This window comes from Megalops cyprinoides, chromosome 1, assembly GCF_013368585.1.
Source record: "Megalops cyprinoides isolate fMegCyp1 chromosome 1, fMegCyp1.pri, whole genome shotgun sequence".
Taxonomy (NCBI): domain Eukaryota; kingdom Metazoa; phylum Chordata; class Actinopteri; order Elopiformes; family Megalopidae; genus Megalops; species Megalops cyprinoides.
Window position 1 is genome coordinate 62,595,801 of NC_050583.1, and position 17,096 is coordinate 62,612,896.

General features: G+C 44.2%; 2 protein-coding genes across 2 annotated transcripts; both read right to left on the reverse strand.

Annotated features, from left to right (window-relative positions):
* Positions 1-690: 690 nt before the first annotated feature.
* fam161a (FAM161 centrosomal protein A) lies at positions 691-9,706 on the reverse strand. The gene is made up of 7 exons (XM_036551928.1): positions 9,554-9,706; positions 6,008-6,282; positions 4,044-5,243; positions 3,438-3,605; positions 2,187-2,286; positions 1,474-1,625; positions 691-1,030 (listed from the first exon to the last, which is right to left on the reverse strand). The coding sequence occupies exons 1-7, from the start codon at positions 9,704-9,706 to the stop codon at positions 691-693; spliced, it is 2,388 nt and encodes a 795-aa protein (XP_036407821.1).
* A 1,637-nt stretch (positions 9,707-11,343) lies between these two features.
* cct4 (chaperonin containing TCP1, subunit 4 (delta)) lies at positions 11,344-17,096 on the reverse strand. The gene is made up of 13 exons (XM_036530585.1): positions 16,800-17,096; positions 16,112-16,164; positions 15,928-16,017; positions 15,578-15,686; positions 14,764-15,028; positions 14,347-14,479; positions 14,061-14,200; positions 13,550-13,646; positions 13,354-13,464; positions 12,893-13,023; positions 12,361-12,595; positions 12,135-12,248; positions 11,344-11,503 (listed from the first exon to the last, which is right to left on the reverse strand). The coding sequence occupies exons 1-13, from the start codon at positions 16,912-16,914 to the stop codon at positions 11,489-11,491; spliced, it is 1,608 nt and encodes a 535-aa protein (XP_036386478.1). The 5' UTR covers positions 16,915-17,096; the 3' UTR covers positions 11,344-11,488.

Consider the following 17,096-nt stretch of genomic DNA (forward strand, 5'->3'; position numbering starts at 1 on the left):
TTCAGGGAGGTTTTATTAATAGTGCCTAGGATTTTTATTTGATCATGCCTCTTTTACAACTTTTACCAACACAAAAATGTAATTCATAAATTCATTACTTAAATTATTTTTTGTCCTTCAGTACGGCAGCAGCTTTATTCATCAAACGTGGCTAAAATCATGAGGGGAAACCATACAGTAGGCAGCAGTATCAGAGAGCACAAAACCAAGATGGTCCTTTGATGTTCCCTTTCAAATCCTTTTTTAGTAGTAAGAACACTTCTATTTCCTACACAAATCCTATCACAGCAGTAAGTAAATGCAACCATATGACTGCATACATTTTTATGTTAGTGCTAAATAAGGTTATTTTACAAAGCTTTAAATTAATTCCCAGGTAAAAAAAACTGTTGTGTCTGCATTTTGAGTGATATAATGCTCTTTTCAAGGCTGTTGGTTGTAATATATTGTGCAGGTTTTCCCACATTCCATCCACTGACAACCAAGATGATTAATACTAAATAGTGACATTTAGAGGTAACACATAAGGCCATGTCTAAACGATATTTTATCACCCTATCTTATGAACTGAGTTACATGGTAAAAAAAATGCTAAAATATAACATTCCTCTGCAGTTCTGCCTGTGTGTGGGTGTGTGTGAGAGAGGGAGAGAGATTTCATTTGATACGGTACAGCAGCCCCATCACGTTTTAGTCTTTATCGTTCTCATCCTCATTTCCCCTGTCCTCTCCTTCGCCGCTGCTTCCAGTGCTCTGCCCGCTTCGGCTGCTCCTGTTACTCTGAGGGCTCTCCTTGGCCTCGTTCTCCTCCTCTCTCCCTTCCTGCTCCTCTTGTTCCGAGCAGCCATCTTCCGCTTCTCCACGGTCATCCTCCTGGTCGCTCTGGTCGGCTTTGTCCTCCTCCTCCTCCTCCTCCGTGTCTCTTTTGCTCTTGTGCTCGTCCTCCTCCGCCTCCTTCTCGTCCCCGCACGACTCCTGGTCGTCGCACTCTTCGTAATCGTCTGCATAGTCATCTGGGCCTGCAGACCCACTGGATAAACGGAAGCACCACATTTTAAATATCTTCCTTCAATGTATTGTAGCATTCTTAGTTAGTGTTCCAGCATGCACCAGTTGGGTGCAGTTACTTCACTGTCCAGAGGCCACGCACGCTACACTATACTGCAATTTTGTCCTGAGGCATCTATCCAAACTAAGTTAGTAAAATGAGGACACACAGGTCTGTCAAACTAATGGTAAAATACGCTAACACATCACAATGTTGACAGATTTATGCATTAAAACAAGACATAACTGTGTGTCTATGCTGAAGCATTCACAGAGAAAACATTGTACGTTTTTAAGATCAAGTTCACATTATCTGCAGCTTGAAAGGAGTGCTCTCAATTGCACCCTCTATGGGTGCGAAAGGTGCAAAACAGTTCTAAACTGCTGCCCTGAAATTCTATTCTAAAGGCAGTGAGAAGACCCTACCTGTGCCTCTCCTCACTGTAGAGGGAGGATATATCATTGGGTGCCTCTAGTTGGAGCTGCTTTGGCGCCTTTCTGCTGACGAAGTCTTCACTTATTCCGTACCCTCGCAGCTTCTCAGCATAACGCTTTTCTGCAGCCTGTTTGGCGTTCCTCTGGATGAAGACACGTATTATTAAAAACACTGTATATGATGAAATCACAAGAAATGTCAGTCACTTTCACAATGCTTCTGATAAGACTTAGATTAACCTTCAGCAGTCATTGACTGCAGCGCTGTATGTCAATCAGGTTGAAATCCAATCTAATCTTGCAGAGCTATGTTCCAGAAAATTCTCTTTCAATAGTAACTCTTCCCAAGGTATGTAATATCTTGCCTTGTGTTAACCGCTTTCAGTTGTGTCCCTGTGACCATAGGGTGGCGTGAAAACCAGAAAGGCCACTCCATGGAATGATATGTGTTTCTGTGTAGCAGTGTGCGTACATGTGTGTAAGCACCTGTCCATTTGAGCACATCTGTAGGCGTACATGTGTGTGTAAGCACCTGAACCTTTATGTACATCTGTGTGTGTGTGTGAGAATGTACATGAGAGCGTCTGTACTTTAGTATATACCTGTGTGTGAGTATGGACTTAACTTATGAGTGTATCTGTTTGTGGGTATGGACGGCTGTACTTTTGGGTGTATCTGTGTGTGCACGCTGAGTTCTGGCTCACCTGTGTGACCTGCTCCAGCAGCAGTGGCCTCCCTTTCACCCGCTCAAGAATCTCCCGCATCTCCTCCCGGTACTCCTTCCTGCGCTGGAGGTCCTGCTGCCTGTCCAAAACACACACCCCTGGTCACTCCCATCCCCCCACATCCCACAGAAACAGACAAGTCCCTCACAATCCCCTCTCTCTGTTTAATGGTTGTGCTCCTGTCAAAATACACAGAAGTCAGGGCCCTGTCAAACAAATGCCATGGCCCTGGTCAGCTGACACAGAGAAATGCTATTCAAACTAATGCTGCACTCTTTCACTTTCCACTAAATTTTGTTGACCGTATTTTTTCACTCTTACATATAAATTCATAGATCAAAAATGTATGAATCAAGAAATTAAATACTTATAACAATATATTACAATAATAATATTATAATAATCTGTGATTCAAATTTAGGGATAAATACTCACAACACTGTTAAATTGAATGTCCCAAAAGATTATTTCTTGAACACATAAGACTCAGATTTTCAAATTCTCAGCTTCAAGCTTTAATCTTAAGAATACAAGAAATAAGTTCCCATTTAAATATTGTAAAATTCTAATGTCATTTGTATGTCAACAAGGTAACAAACACATGTCATATTTTTGAAATGCTTCATTTAATGTAAAAAAAAAACTTTACATAGGTAATAGGTATCACAACACATCATACTTGGTTTACTCCATTTATCATACAAAACAAATAAAATTTATTAAACAAAAACATTCTATCATTATTGCTTTACACTTAATTCATTCTGCAAGACGTACAGTCCCATTCAAGACTGTGCTTTCTTCAGCTTCCTGCAATTGTGAATGGTGGACCTTTTTGCAACAATATTTCCAACAATCAATCAAATTTTATTTGATATTGTTCTCTTAACAAAATGGCACTGAGAGTGCCTCACAGATTGCTTTTTCTGATAAGCAACTCACGCAAAGAATCAATAAATAACACATATTTGATTTTTTTTTTCCAAAATCATTATACAAGGCTGTTGATGTCTGATGTAATGGCCATGTAAGTTGTTTTTAAATTTTTTTTTTTAAATACTTTCATTAGTTTGCTGTAATTCTGACTCACCCATTTGTTCATATTGCAAAAATCCCTGACAGATACCTATAAATGCAGCACTGTTTACGCTTGCTGGCTGCAGTGACCATAAAACTGCCGAGGGGTTTGAGTCTCAGGTATGGGGTCCAGCCCTCACTTGCGCATGGTACCTGAACTGCTTGAGTTTGGTCTTGCTGGTTTGGGAAAGGGCCAGGTGGGGGTCATTGGCCTGAGCCCGCCTCGTGACCACTTTCTGCAGCTTCCTCTCCCTCTGCTTCTGCCTCTGTCTCCACTTCTCCTCCTCTTCCTCTTCCTTCTTCCTCTGCTCGAGTACTTTCCTACTCACAGAGACAAGACCGCCGCTCAGGAAGTGGGGGAGGACGGGGCAGAGATTGGTGGATGCAGAAATCTGAGGACCAGGGGGACGCTAGGGCGGCAACGTGGGTAGAACGTACAGGGATGGGGGTCTGAGGGAACGATGAACCACAGGAGGTATGGGAGAGGAGGCACCCGGGGATTCAAACATGCAAGCCTTAGGCCTGGCTACAGCAAGTGTAATTTCCAAAAGCTACTGAGCAACTATGACAACTGTGACAGACAGTGCTGGACTGGAGGCTTGGGGGCATACTACAGGTGGTACAGAAGGGGCGACGTTTTCAGGGATTGAAGCACGTGAGCTTCAGAGGGTTCACTTGTTAAATACACAGCGAACGTGTGCAATTTCAAAAACCACAGGGGCGCTTGACAGCTGCACCCTGCTGCTGTAAAGCCGTTACCTCACAGCTTCTTGGCGCTTTTTAGCGGCATCAGTGATTTTGGCGGGAAGAAACTCCTGGCTGCCCAAGGGAGAGGAGTAGGGACTGGAGCTGGCAGTGTACGGCCAGCGTGTCACCCTGGGGCTCGCCTGCTGCACCTCCATGTCCGCCAGGACCCGCTCGCGGTGCGAGGAGATCTGTGCGGTCCTCAGCTGGAACGGCTCGCAGACGGTCACGGGCTTCACGTCCCGCTTGTTCTGCAGGCGCTTCTTGAACCTCCGGTAGCTGGCGTCCAAATCCGGGACCTCCCCGTTGATCTTGGGCCGGAAGTCCGCCTCGGTCTCCACGGTCCTCTCCGCGGTTTCCCTCCTCTTGTCGCTCAGACGCTTGGCCAGCATGCTGCGGGGCATGGAGGCGCTGTGGAGCAGCTCCTGGGCCCTCATCTGCATCTTGATGGCCCGGTACAGCTGGTCCTCCTTGATCTGCTCACTCACGGTGGAGTCATACACGGACCTGGGCACCGGCTTGGCCTTGAAGGTCCTCCTCTCCTCAGTGGACGGCAGGTCCTGGAGCTGGGCCGCTCTCTCCTCCTTCTTCCTGCGCTCCCTCTCTATGAAGCTGAAGGGTTTCTGGTAGGCGCGCAGGAGCTCCTGGTTGCACTGGCGGAAGAGCTGCCGCCGCTCCTCGTTGCGCGCGGTCATCTCCTCGTACAGGGGCAGGTAGACGTGGGCGGGGACGGGGCTGGCGCGGAACTTCTTCTGGCACTCGGTCAGCTCCTCCAGCTGCTTCTTCAGCAGGGCGTTCTCCAGCTCCACCTCGGAGCGCGACTTCACGTTCCTGCGCTTCTTCTCGGCCTCGCGCAGCGTCATCCGGAAGGGCCTGGGCACGGTGACCCCGGGCCTCCAGCCGTCGCCCCTCTGGTCCTCCTTCCTCTCCCTGTCGGCCGCGCCTCTGCCCTTGTGGCCCGCCGGCTGGCTCTTCAGCGAGGACCAGGACGGGTGTCGGTTGCGGGGCGTCAGCTCCCCCACGGTGAAGCCCTGCCACATGTTCCTGATGTGCGCTCTTGGGGAAAGCAGCAGGTCCTTCGCTACCTCTGCATCATTCTCTGACATGCCCTCCTCCGAGCTGTCGGACATGTCAGAGGCCCCAGTCTGGTTCAGCTCCTGGGCAGAGAAGGCTTTACGCAGGCTCATGGCCATCGGAATGCTCTCCAACTGTGACCTGACAAAGAAAAAAACATATTAGGATCATTTTATTATAGTTAGAATGGCAACACACAACATACATACAGTCAACTCCTTATAATTGGCTACAGTTAATTCGGTTTGCTTCGGTTGGTTTCGGTTTGTCTGTGGTACAAAATGTAAACACACACCTAAGATGAATCATTTCATGCTCTCCATGTGTGGACAGTAAGGGTAAGTGCATCTCCAGCACACTCAGCAGAGGGATGTAGAAATGCTACCATTTAAAATGGTAGGCCAAATAATACTACTAATTGTTCTTGAAAGTTAGCTAGCCAGCAAGCAACCTGTAACAACACGTAGCACCATTAGCTTGCTACTGCAACTCAGGTTGTGAGTCTTCCAACTTGCAGTCTTTCTTTTTTACCTTTTTGTCATTTGTCTGTTTAAAAGGTTCATAAACAATAATGGAATTATAATTATCTGCATTTTTGATTTTCCATACCACTGCTCCTCTCCATTAGCCTGAACCTGACTATGCATACAAATATATATATATATATACCTACATGTCCTTTGTGTGTGTGTATTCTTGCTTGCATTCCAGAATCCAAACGTGCCGTTTTAAAAACGCTGATGCCTAATTGACAAATTGACCAGACCTTTAAGGACACCATTACGTAGGTGCGTTCCCGTAATAATGTCGACTGACAGCCCCAAACATTTGAGCAGCTGCAGAGTGGAATACAGAGAAAGCCATGTTGTGCAGGTGTAGCTCAAACGCGCTGGTTATGGCCGAACCTGTGCATCCCTTCTGCGTTGCCGGTCTCGTTATCTGGAAGTGCCGCGCCCTTGATCTCCATCTTCTTCCGGTACATCCCCTCCAGCTCCGCCATGGTCCGCAGGTGCGCGCGCTTCAGCTCCTCCAGCTTCTTGTAGTACTCCTCGTTGGAAAAGTAGAACTCCCGGAGGTCGATGTGCTCCCCGGACACCCTGCAGTTCTTCATCAGCAGCGGGTTGCCATTCCTGCGCGGGTCCTCCCCATCACTGCTCTCTGATTCTGAGTCATACTCCATCTGGCAGACCAGGAAAAGGTGAGAGAAAGCAGTGGACAGTTCAAGTCCAAAGAACTGAATGCTAAGCATGAGTAATGTTAAAGTAAGCTGGGATACCCAGGCGAAGGAGGTCCCTTACTGCTGCTATATTGTGAAACCTTATGTTAAACCAAAACCTTTTTGCAAAGAGTAATATAGTTCTACTTACCATGTTTTCATTGGACTATTATTTAAAATTCCATGTTCAAATGTCGGTTCAGTAAAACTGGGCTTGATACATATAGGCATTGCTGTTCCCTAGATTTTTTTTTATCATATTTCCCAGTTTATACATTACCAAATTGCATTAATTTGACTTCAAACCCTGGAGGGAGACAATTACTCAGCTTCTCTTTCCTGCTTTGAAAACAAAGTACTGTGCATATTGTGTGAATATTGTATTGGAATGCCTGATGCTTTTTCTCCATTTTCTCCCAATTTGGAATGTCCAGTCGCATCATGAGGCTTCCCATCACTGCAACCCTCTATTTGATCACCTGGGAAGGTGCAGACAAGCTTTCCTCCAAAACTTTTCATGCCAAGCACCACTTCTTTACACACCATGGTCCCATTACCAAGCTGGTGAAGACATGAGATGGAGGAAGACTCTTAATGTGCAGCTTTATGCAGGCAGATCCCGGGTGCTCTGATTGACTAGCCCAGGTTGTTACTGAACAGCAGAATGGACAAGCCCCCAGCTGACCTACCCACTCATATATCCCTAGTGGAATAAAGTCACTTTGATTCACCGCTTGGGGCTCCTGGTTATTTTTGGTTGATGACACGCCATCCATCCCAGGATGCAGCGCTCAGCCTTGCACTTTAAACATCTGACTGACTAGCCATTGGGGAGCCCCTGTAAGAAATTATTCTTACTTTACAAGTGCCATGCCAGAAATACACCAGGGGTGTTTTGAATCATCATCTTTCAACGGTCGGTCCATTTTATAACAGTAAATTAAATGGTGGCACTTAAGAAAATAGGTGAGATTTAATACGAGGACAGGGAACCCCCTCTGTGGGAATTAAGCCGCGCAGCTTAATGCACATTACTAAAGCTCATTAGCTGTGGGTTTGCTGGCTTGAAGGACCATATGGCACCCAACAGTAGGTAGATGCTGTCAGCAACTGACAATTGTAATAGGCACATGTGTTTCCCCAATAAACAGCAACTTTAAAACGTTATTTTCTGAACCTAATTCCATAAGACAACAAAATACCAGGCAGTCTTCACAGGGTCACACAGAAGGATTCAAGAATAACAGGAGCACAAATGAAATTGAAAACTTTCTCAAATATCAAACATAAAATCAATCAATAAATATTGTGAGCACATTTATTAAATAATTAAATTATCAATAAATCTAGGGAGAGCAATGACAGATTTGTAGAACCTTTTTGAAGAAGGCTACCACTGTTTACTGTTACACAATAATATTTTAACAATAGAACATTTGGATATAAATGAAATTACGCGACTGAACCTTATAATTACACACTTAAAATGGTTTCAACCTCCATTTAAGTGTTCTTCTGTTCTGTTCCATGCTTGGAAAACACCTGTGATAGATGCACACTCAACCTAGTTAGCTGAACACTCAATGTGGATAGTTAGCTGACCCTTAACACGTTTGTAACGTCTAATAATAGGTCTAATAATAACATGTTGCATCTCACTCAGTTACCACGCCCAGTTGGAACGGGTGCCCGAAGCAGTGGATGGAAAGATGAACTGAAAGGAGATTAAAAGTCAGCGCAGTGAGAGGAAAGTGACTGGCAGAGTTGCGTGGTTTGGTACCAGAGGGATTACCACGTTTGTAAGGTAGTCGGTGTAATCTAGCGAAAGCGGGTAGAGGTCATTTCGCAGCCAAAAATAGACACAAATTAAACAGGTCAAATCCTTTTCCGTCTCGCATCACGGCCGACAATTTAAAGTCAATCCAATTACCAGCGCTGTTGCACTTTGGCTTTGTGAGCCAGTGATGTTTCATGTTCACGTCACAGTGCACTGTTTCTGCATTGCAAGCGGAACATACTAGAATACATTAATAAAATGCACTGATCAAAAAATTCAAATATGGCTCATGTCATTCAAGGGCAAATCTTCAACGTCTGGCAATAGGTAAACTTCCCAAAAAACAAAGAATAGACTCCCTCCCCCACCCCCCAAAATTAAAATATTTACCCTAAACTTCCAAATTCTTCACAATCAAAGTTACATAACTTCACCTCTGTATGCTGGATTATGCCTTCTTATTACCTTTTTTGTAATAAACAGTTGCATACCAGTAAAACTGATTTACCTTCATACTGTCAGCCAAATTGTGAGGGAAAATACCTGTGGACAGAGATTACGTTCTGTGTCTGTGCTTACAAACGCTTACAGATGGCAGTGCATACCAACCATAAAAGACATAACGTATAAGCCAGTTCACACTGACATTGCTCAATTTGATAGTAAATAACATCAAACTAACAGATTTAGCTGAGAGATGGCCATATGCTTCACTATAAAAGAGAAAATAATTAACTTTATTGCATACATTTTTAGGATTTTCCATGACTTTACAAAGGCAGTTTGGTATCTGACCACTTTCCATGACTGCCATGACAGATGTAAATGAAACCCCCAGAACCCTTATGTAACCAGATGACAAAATTTGATATCACAGTATCATGATGACACTTCTTCACTGTAGACGTTATTATCCAAAAAGGGGACACAACCATTTTAACAACGTAAAGTCAAATTCGGTGTAAAATTATTTAATAAAATTAAATGGAATAAAATAGATTTCATTTTCATGGTTTGAAAACGGGCTCACCTGTCTGAAAATCTGCACAAATATAACTAATGAAGTTAATCAAAATCTATTTACTGTGGCGAGTAGAAAGCGTCCCTACCACCGCAAAGTTGCGCACACATATAAGAATTACATTTGCGTAGGCATATAGTGCAGGTAACTAATGAAAAATATAGATAGATAGACGTCACTTCAAGAACAGTTTGTCTATTTGCCTCCTGCGTGGTTCGCTAGCTAACGACAAAGTATTTGTCAGGTCCGGGAAGAGAATACTACAGAAGCCGCATCGGGGATAAGTCTCAGGGGGCGCCGGCAAGACGGCGAAATAAGCTAATTTATGCAAGCGAAGCTAATAAGTGAGTTCGTTGAGTTAATTTAGTAAACCAATCCACAAAGCTGTGCCGGAAGCTGGTAAGTAACATTTTAGCAAGCGAGCTAACGTCAGTTACCTCTTTCTCGTAGTTTCGGTTATCCGTCTGTCCTGGCGCGTACGGAAGCGCTCTCTGCCTTTCATACAGAGCCAATGGAACTTTAGTGTGCGGATCTACCGGCGTTTTCAAACACGAGGTCACCAGCACGTTTGTGCGATGTGACTTTTCCATGTCTTTGTCCCGTCTTCTTTCACTTTGACCTAAACTTTAAAATTAAACAAGCTAACAAGGACAGTTGCATCAGCAGCTGCTAGCAGATTCAACACAAACACTGTGACGGCTGTCCTCCTCACGGGCACAGTGGCGTCGCTAGCGACCTGGTTACCGTACGATTGTACGGTATACCATTAGGGTCAAAAGTGCTGCAGTCCGTACCGCCAGTGACAAATTGCAAACACTGGAACAGATATGGTTATGAGTATGCAACCGCGGTTCTGTAACTCCAAATGCTACGTAAATGCTGGCTCAGTCAGACTGACCTCGTTTATGGACTCGTTTCGCAAAAGTTTCTCTTCCAAATAGCTGTGGTTTAATGTTTTAGCTAGCTGTAGGTCGAAACAGGTGGTCCCATATAGGCTTAACTATCCCAACTAAACAAATACGATTTAAAGTAAGAATGTCATTTATGTTCTCTTCGTTATATGTCACAGACTGAGAAATTAGATTTAAAGCTTAAGAGCGGTTAATCACTATGTAAGTGTTGATCTGAAAAGTACTGCTTACTTTCAGGTTCACCTCAGTGAACTTAAGTCAGTTTTGATACTGGGAAATTTCAGATTGGGAAAGTGGATGCTTACTCTACAGCATTTTTGTATTAAATTCTTCCAGTTCAAAACAATTCAAATTTTGCTATGTAAATGCCTGTCAAATTGAAAGAGAATGAAAGGCGAAATTAAACTATATGCCCAGGCATCTCGCATAATTTTAGCAGTGTGATTTACGTAAACCTAAATGATCAGGTGTCTCATTGCTTTAACAGCTCGGTCTACTAGCTGTTGCACTTACACGGACTGAGCAGACAACAGTTGGATAATTTAATGTGATTTGACTCACCTGTTCAGTTCATTTTTTGTATTTGGCTTAGGATCGTTAAAACATGCCTTATTAACATTAATGATTGTTTTATTTGAATGGAAAGTACATCTTGTGCTAAATATCCACGTCTTACCTCCTGCGATTTCCTGATGCACAGACAAGTTCACCGATAACGTTAGTATCAAATTTTATTACAGTCTGCAATTGCTCCACAGTAGTTTTCCTCTAGGCACACACAGCACTACTACCATAACGTCTAAAACAGTTTATACTCCATTATCCGGGTTCAAACGTGATGAACTTTGGTCACTCATCCCGTTGTTATGGTTACATTTCTGTTGTTAAAACCGACTGTCAGCTAGCGTGAGGAACAGTTCCGAATGGACCGAGGGGACGCCCGGTTGGCAAGAGCAGCTCAACTTTAACAAAGTCGTGAGGGTAGGTATTTAGCTAACTCAACTGTCACAAGCTAGCTAACCATTTCATTGGTCTTCCTCCAAAACGGTTACGTCTGTGACTGTGAAACAGTTTCAACGCAGTTTACCTAAAATGTAATTAAATTACACTTTCGATGTTCTAATAGTGAGACTCATAATGGGTAATTATTGATTTTGATTGCGTTTGATTGCTCGTGCCAATCCATCACTGAAAAGGCTTCCACAAAACAGCTGGACATTCTCTACAGAGTATGCGTGTAAAATGGAAATTGATCATACTGCACTGACAAAATTAACCGTTCAAGGAAACGCACATAATACACCAAATGCAGTTGCTCGTTTCAAAAAAACAGTTTATTAAATTACGAGTACAGACTGCATCTACAGAGCAGGCCTAACAAGCTGACACAGATAACACCTGGTGGTAACAACACAGGTAGATGTGTTCAAACTGCTTTACTCTCCATGTCACCTGGAGTCCTTACCGAGTATTCACCTGTTAAAAAAAGTGAAAACGAGTCAGAGAGCCTCATACATCATTCATCATTCCATGAAAAATTGTGACATATTGAAAGATGAATAAAATGCGCAAGGGTTACCCAAATATACAGGTAGTGGCCATTTTTAAACATAATGAAACACTGAAAATCAAAATCCATGAGGTGATTTTATCAAAGCACAACACTGAAATTTGAGAATGTGCCAGATGAAAGGTATCAGTGTTCGTCTGCCATGCTATGTCTTCATAACATTCTTTCTCCATGTCTGTTTGACACTGCAATGCATTCCAGAAAGCTGAGCACGAACGGCTAAGTCAAAGTAGCCCGTGTTAAGTGTCACCCCCAGCTTTAGAGCCCCTCCTGTTTAATAAATGCCAGTTTACACCTACTCTTTTCCTAGTCTGTTCCATCAAAACGTGGCCTGTTTTCGTACTTTTAAGTCACAAAAGTAAGTTTTGAACAGCGCAAACACCATCCACTTGATCAGTGAGCAAATCAGACGAGCAGCTAAAGGAACAGTGCAATACTAAGTTCATGCAAAAACAAACATACTGAACACGACAGCTTTTCACTGGCACAGAAACCTCTTCAAGTCCCTCAATATTTTAGATGCTAATGGGTCCTTACCACATCATCAATCTTGAGGATGCTCCGGACCGTCTCAGTGGAGAGTGTCAGGGCACTGATGGAAACCAGCAGTGGCTGCACCACCAGCTCCTCCAGAATGTTGGAAATGCCACCCTGAGAGAAGAAAAACATGAATCCAAACATGAAGCCACAAATTCAGACAACTGTACTATCCTGTAACTATACCCAGCTGGCTGGGGTACCATGTGGAGAACTGTGCCCCCACCTTGCGGACATTGATCCCGGCAGTTTTCTCGCCCTGGGCGTGTCTGTTTCGGAGCTCAGTAACCGTGGAGATGGGGTTGAGGCCAGCATTCTCAGCCAGTGTGGAGGGCACAACTTCCAACGCGTCAGCATAGCCCCTGACGCAATAGGCCTCCATGCCGCTTAATGTCCTTGCATATTCTGCAAGGCGCAGGGCCAGCTCAATCTCAGGGGCACCACCACCTGCAATCAGTGCTCTGTGGAACCAGGAGACAGACACACACACCGTTTACCAGGAATAACCACAAAAAACATCCAAATACCCATTTCTGACACATCACTTTTTTTTAATTACCATGTAAGTAATTGCCATTACCTGAATTAATTACCCATTACCACTGAATTACCATTATCAATCACATATCTCAACATGAAACTGCCCTCCCGCATGTATGCATAGACCTCCACAGATGCTTTTCAGTTTTAGTTGTACAACAGTGCACAGTACAGCACTACAGTGAGGTGTTCTTCCGTAAATGTTCCCCTCTCGGTACCTTTTCTTCACCAGGCAGCGGATGACACACAGGGCATCATGGATGGAGCGCTCTGCCTCCTCGATCACCAGCTTGTTGGACCCACGCACCACAATGCTGACCGTCTTCCCGGGGCTGGCACAGCCAGTGATCTGCACCAAACGAACCAGTCATTTCCCAAGCAAAAACAGTTCACGGGGTGCAAACATGGGAAGCCCAACAACGGTGCACTTTAGTCAAATCAGGTAATAATCAGGTATAATATTTTCTGAAGAAGCCTGCAGTTTAGAACATGATAAATAACATATCGATAACATTCCACAGGCCACGTGGAGCTATAGTACGCAAATGTACTACTCTGAAATGTTTTAAGTAATGAACATTTAATCATTGGAACAGCTGGGGGTAATCAGCATGCACACACCATTGGTTCATTTGTAATCTTGCAAAGACTAGTTAACTGATTAGTGTAAACACATTACCTTGACCAGCTTTCCAGATCCATCCAAGTTCACTTCCTCCGCCAGCTCTGCAGTGCCCAGCATTTCTGGAGTGAACTGGTCAATATGTGCAATGGGCTTGGTTCCAAGGGTCTATAAAGAAATATAAAAAAGAGTTAGGTTCTGCACTAAGAACTGACCGCAAGTATGCCATTTCAAAATGTGAAAATTTCCTTACCTTGCAGATGAACTCAATCTCGTCCCTCTCAATGTCTTTGACAACCATGATCTTCATCTTGTTCAGGAAATGTAGGGCCAGATCACTCAGAGCATCTCTGCGGAAAAGATTTACAAAGAGGTTAGCCATGTCAATGTTCAAACAACATCAGACTTCCTCAAACTAGGGGTGGCAAATGAATATCTAACACTATAAAATAAAGGTCACAGCTGTGAAATATGTATTTGGATGATGGAACAATTCAGATTGCAATGAAAACAGTACAGGTATTTTAATAATCTAAGATTAATTTAGCAAAGTATGAAATGACTGATCAAGATAAAAATCCACATTGGACAATAATGTTGTCCGGTGTGTACTACAACAGCAGATGAGTCCTGGGAGCAAGCGATGTGCCTATGTTCAGTACTTTCACATGCTTATTTCTGTCAGGCACCTGGGAATATAGGATGTGCGTATGTCTCCTGTCTGTCATTCTCTAATAAACCCACTGTGACACACTGAAGCTTACCTGAGAATAGATTTCTGGACCAGCAGCACATTACAGCCAGCCTTCTTAATCTGTTTGACCAGGTTGAGGATGTAGGCCCGCTCCTCACGCAGAACCCTGTCCATCTGCGCATAGTCCGACACCACAATCTGGTTGTCCATCTGTTTCAGAGAGAAAGAGAAATCCAACATCAGCTCACACCTATGAATTTTTCCTTGCAGCTTCTTTCACACTGTTTTCAAAGAGCTGACACAGTATCTCTGTTCCTTTCAAGCAATTTATTACAGTGTCTGTCATGTCGGCTTACATCAGTCTTTGGGGGTGACAGGCAGAACTGGATGAGCCCGATCTTGGCTTTCTCTACGCGAGATGTGCCAGAGTTCGCCACCTTCTGGGTCAGCACTAGCCCATCCACCAGTTCACAGTCATCAATGGTCCCTCTGGGGATACAAAGGTACACTCAGCGTTGATTTGTAAAGGCTGGTCTTCTCAAGAGCAAACAAGTCAGGGTCCTGCTCTGGACATACACTCGCTGACAAATCCTGAATCCTGCCCATTTCAGCACATCACTGTCCAAATGAACTTCTTTCACAGTTCACCTCCCATTAAATGATTGTAGTAAATTATCTGCAATAAGGTCTGACATTTCCCATTTAGTAGATGCTCCTTTCCAGAGTGATTCGGTAAGAGTTATCCAGCAGCATGAGCAGGGTCGAACACTCACCCGAGCTTCTTGACGATCCTGATGTCCCTCAGATCGACACTGGTAGCGGTGGCGGGGTCGATGACCCTCATCACGGCATCCACACTCATGGGGGCCAGCAGGCTGGAGTACTGCGACACCACCTTGGAGCACAGCGAGGTGGTGGCGCTGTTGAGCAGCGTCTCCCTGTCGCTGAGCTGCACAGGCTGGCTCATGCTGGTCAGCACCTCCACTCCCTTGTCCACTGCCTTCTGGAAGGACTCAGAGATTATGGTGGGGTGGATACCTGCCACACAGGGGTGATGAAATTAGACACAATTAGACACTTCATTCAGGAAATGTGTATGGGCAACCACTGCAGCATCTGGGGTGGCAGTGGGTAAGGAGCAGGACTTGAAACCAAAAGGTTGCCAGTTCGATTCCCCATGGGGGCATTGCTGCTGCATTGCTGCATTAACCCACAATTGCCTCAGTAAATACCCAGCTGTATAAATGGGTGACATTGTAAAAACCTGCAATTGATGTAAGTCGCTCTGGATAATAGCTTTATTGCTAAATGCCAATAATGTCATGTAATGTAATTCAACATCTGCCATTGTTAACTATACCTGTCCACACCCGTCCAGCATTCATAATAGAGGGCTTGAACATATAGGTTGTAGAATATGAAATATACATCTGACAGAAAGGTTACTCCCACTGCCTACATAGATCGTAGAACTTCTGTCACTACACTAAATAAAACTAAGACACACATATGAATGATAAATAATAATGAGTTCAATGATTGAGTGCGAGGCAATTTTTTCAAAAAAAAGCAAACAAAAAACCACACCTTTCTGGAGCAGTTTGGCGCAGGCATCAAGGAGCGCCCCGGCAATCACCACCACAGAGGTTGTGCCATCACCAGCCTCAATGTCCTGAGCTTTGGACAGCTCCACCAGCTGCAAAGCACAAGGCACATTGGCACTGACAGCAAGGAATTCCCTCGTCAACTCAGAACATTTCAGTTAATCACACCATTTCCTTCAGCTGAACACAACATTTATAAACATCTCCTGAACCACTGACTGCAATTACCAACCAAATGGTTTTATAGAGATAAAAACCATCCCCCTCCTACTGTGAAGAATTAAAGATGCACCCGCTTTAAAATGCTGGTGGACTTGCATCAATATCACATACCATTTTGGCTGCCGGGTGCAGAACCTGCATCTGCTTGAGAATGGTGGCTCCATCATTGGTGATGGTCACGTCACCCTTCCCATCCTGGATCTACAAAAGAAAACATGATGGCACTCATGACCTACAGACACACTCTTGAATGTTTTCAATACCATGCATTTTGGCAGGTGGCAATTCAGTTTACCATTTTGTCCATGCCTTTGGGGCCCAGACTGGTTCTGATGGCATCTGCAACAGCTGTCAATCAAAACACAGACATTACTTCAGCGGCCCCACCCATTTTCATAAGTGTCAAGCCCTAAACAGCGGTAGTTTTTACACCAATAAAATACTGTTTAATGGCAAACACCAATTACTTTAAATACTTTTGATAGTAAATACGTTTGATAATAATTCAGATTTTGTTGCTTTTAGTTCTAAGCAAAACACATTCATGATATTCTACAAAGAGCACGCCATGACTCCGGAGTTTTTGAAAATTGACAAAAACCTAGAAGTATAGCAAATACGTTTTTACAGTGATGAACAACCTCTGACAGCTAACGGAAGACGCCCAGACAGCATCCGCAGTGACCAAGTTGCAAACCACCCGGATAAAAATGCATTAGATACCATGGAGCAGATGCACAATGTAAGAGTGTATGTGAAGAAAGAGGCTTAACGTGATCACATCAAAATACCACTAGCTACCGAACAATCTACAGGGTTCCACTACCCATTCAACCACATTACAATCAGCTAACGTGCTAGCTAACTAGCAGAGACCGCACTGTCATTTACGAAGACATGCGTTAATGACTTTGCCACCTGTACACCGGTGGAGAAAAGGACCACCAAGCGAAGAAAACTACAAGTTCAAATACGGCATTTACCTTTCCCAGCGGAAATATTACTGAACCGAATTTGGGCCGGCTTATCCCGGTCCACATATGTACCGCCTTTGTTTCTCCCACCGGGAGCTTTTGGAGCTGCGACGGCTTCAGGCATATTTACTTATTTTCGTTGACAGATGTTATTACAGACTTTATGAGGGAAATATACGTATCCCGGATCCCCTAGAGTGTCGCCTTGGGTCGGATGGCTTCAGATTCGGTCTCGGTTCTCTCGCCGTTGTAAATTTTCCTCTCCCCGCTGCAGAACCTTCGAGAGCCACCGGCTGCGACAGCTGA

What these genes read in the sequence shown, in the direction of transcription:
- cct4 (XM_036530585.1), bottom strand. Translation starts at nt 16,914, where the DNA reads ATGCCTGAAGCCGTCGCAGCTCCAAAAGCTCCCGGTGGGAGAAACAAA. An exon ending in GTCCAGAAATCTATTCTCAG is followed by an intron (nt 13,647 to 14,060) that starts GTAAGCTTCAGT and finishes TCTTTTCCGCAG; the next exon opens with AGATGCTCTGAGTGATCTGG. An exon ending in GATCTGGAAAGCTGGTCAAG is followed by an intron (nt 13,024 to 13,353) that starts GTAATGTGTTTA and finishes CGTTTGGTGCAG; the next exon opens with ATCACTGGCTGTGCCAGCCC.
- fam161a (XM_036551928.1), bottom strand. Translation starts at nt 9,706, where the DNA reads ATGGAAAAGTCACATCGCACAAACGTGCTGGTGACCTCGTGTTTGAAA. An exon ending in ACCAAACTCAAGCAGTTCAG is followed by an intron (nt 2,287 to 3,437) that starts GTACCATGCGCA and finishes TGTTTTGGACAG; the next exon opens with GCAGCAGGACCTCCAGCGCA. An exon ending in TGCTGGAGCAGGTCACACAG is followed by an intron (nt 1,626 to 2,186) that starts GTGAGCCAGAAC and finishes GTCTTCATCCAG; the next exon opens with AGGAACGCCAAACAGGCTGC.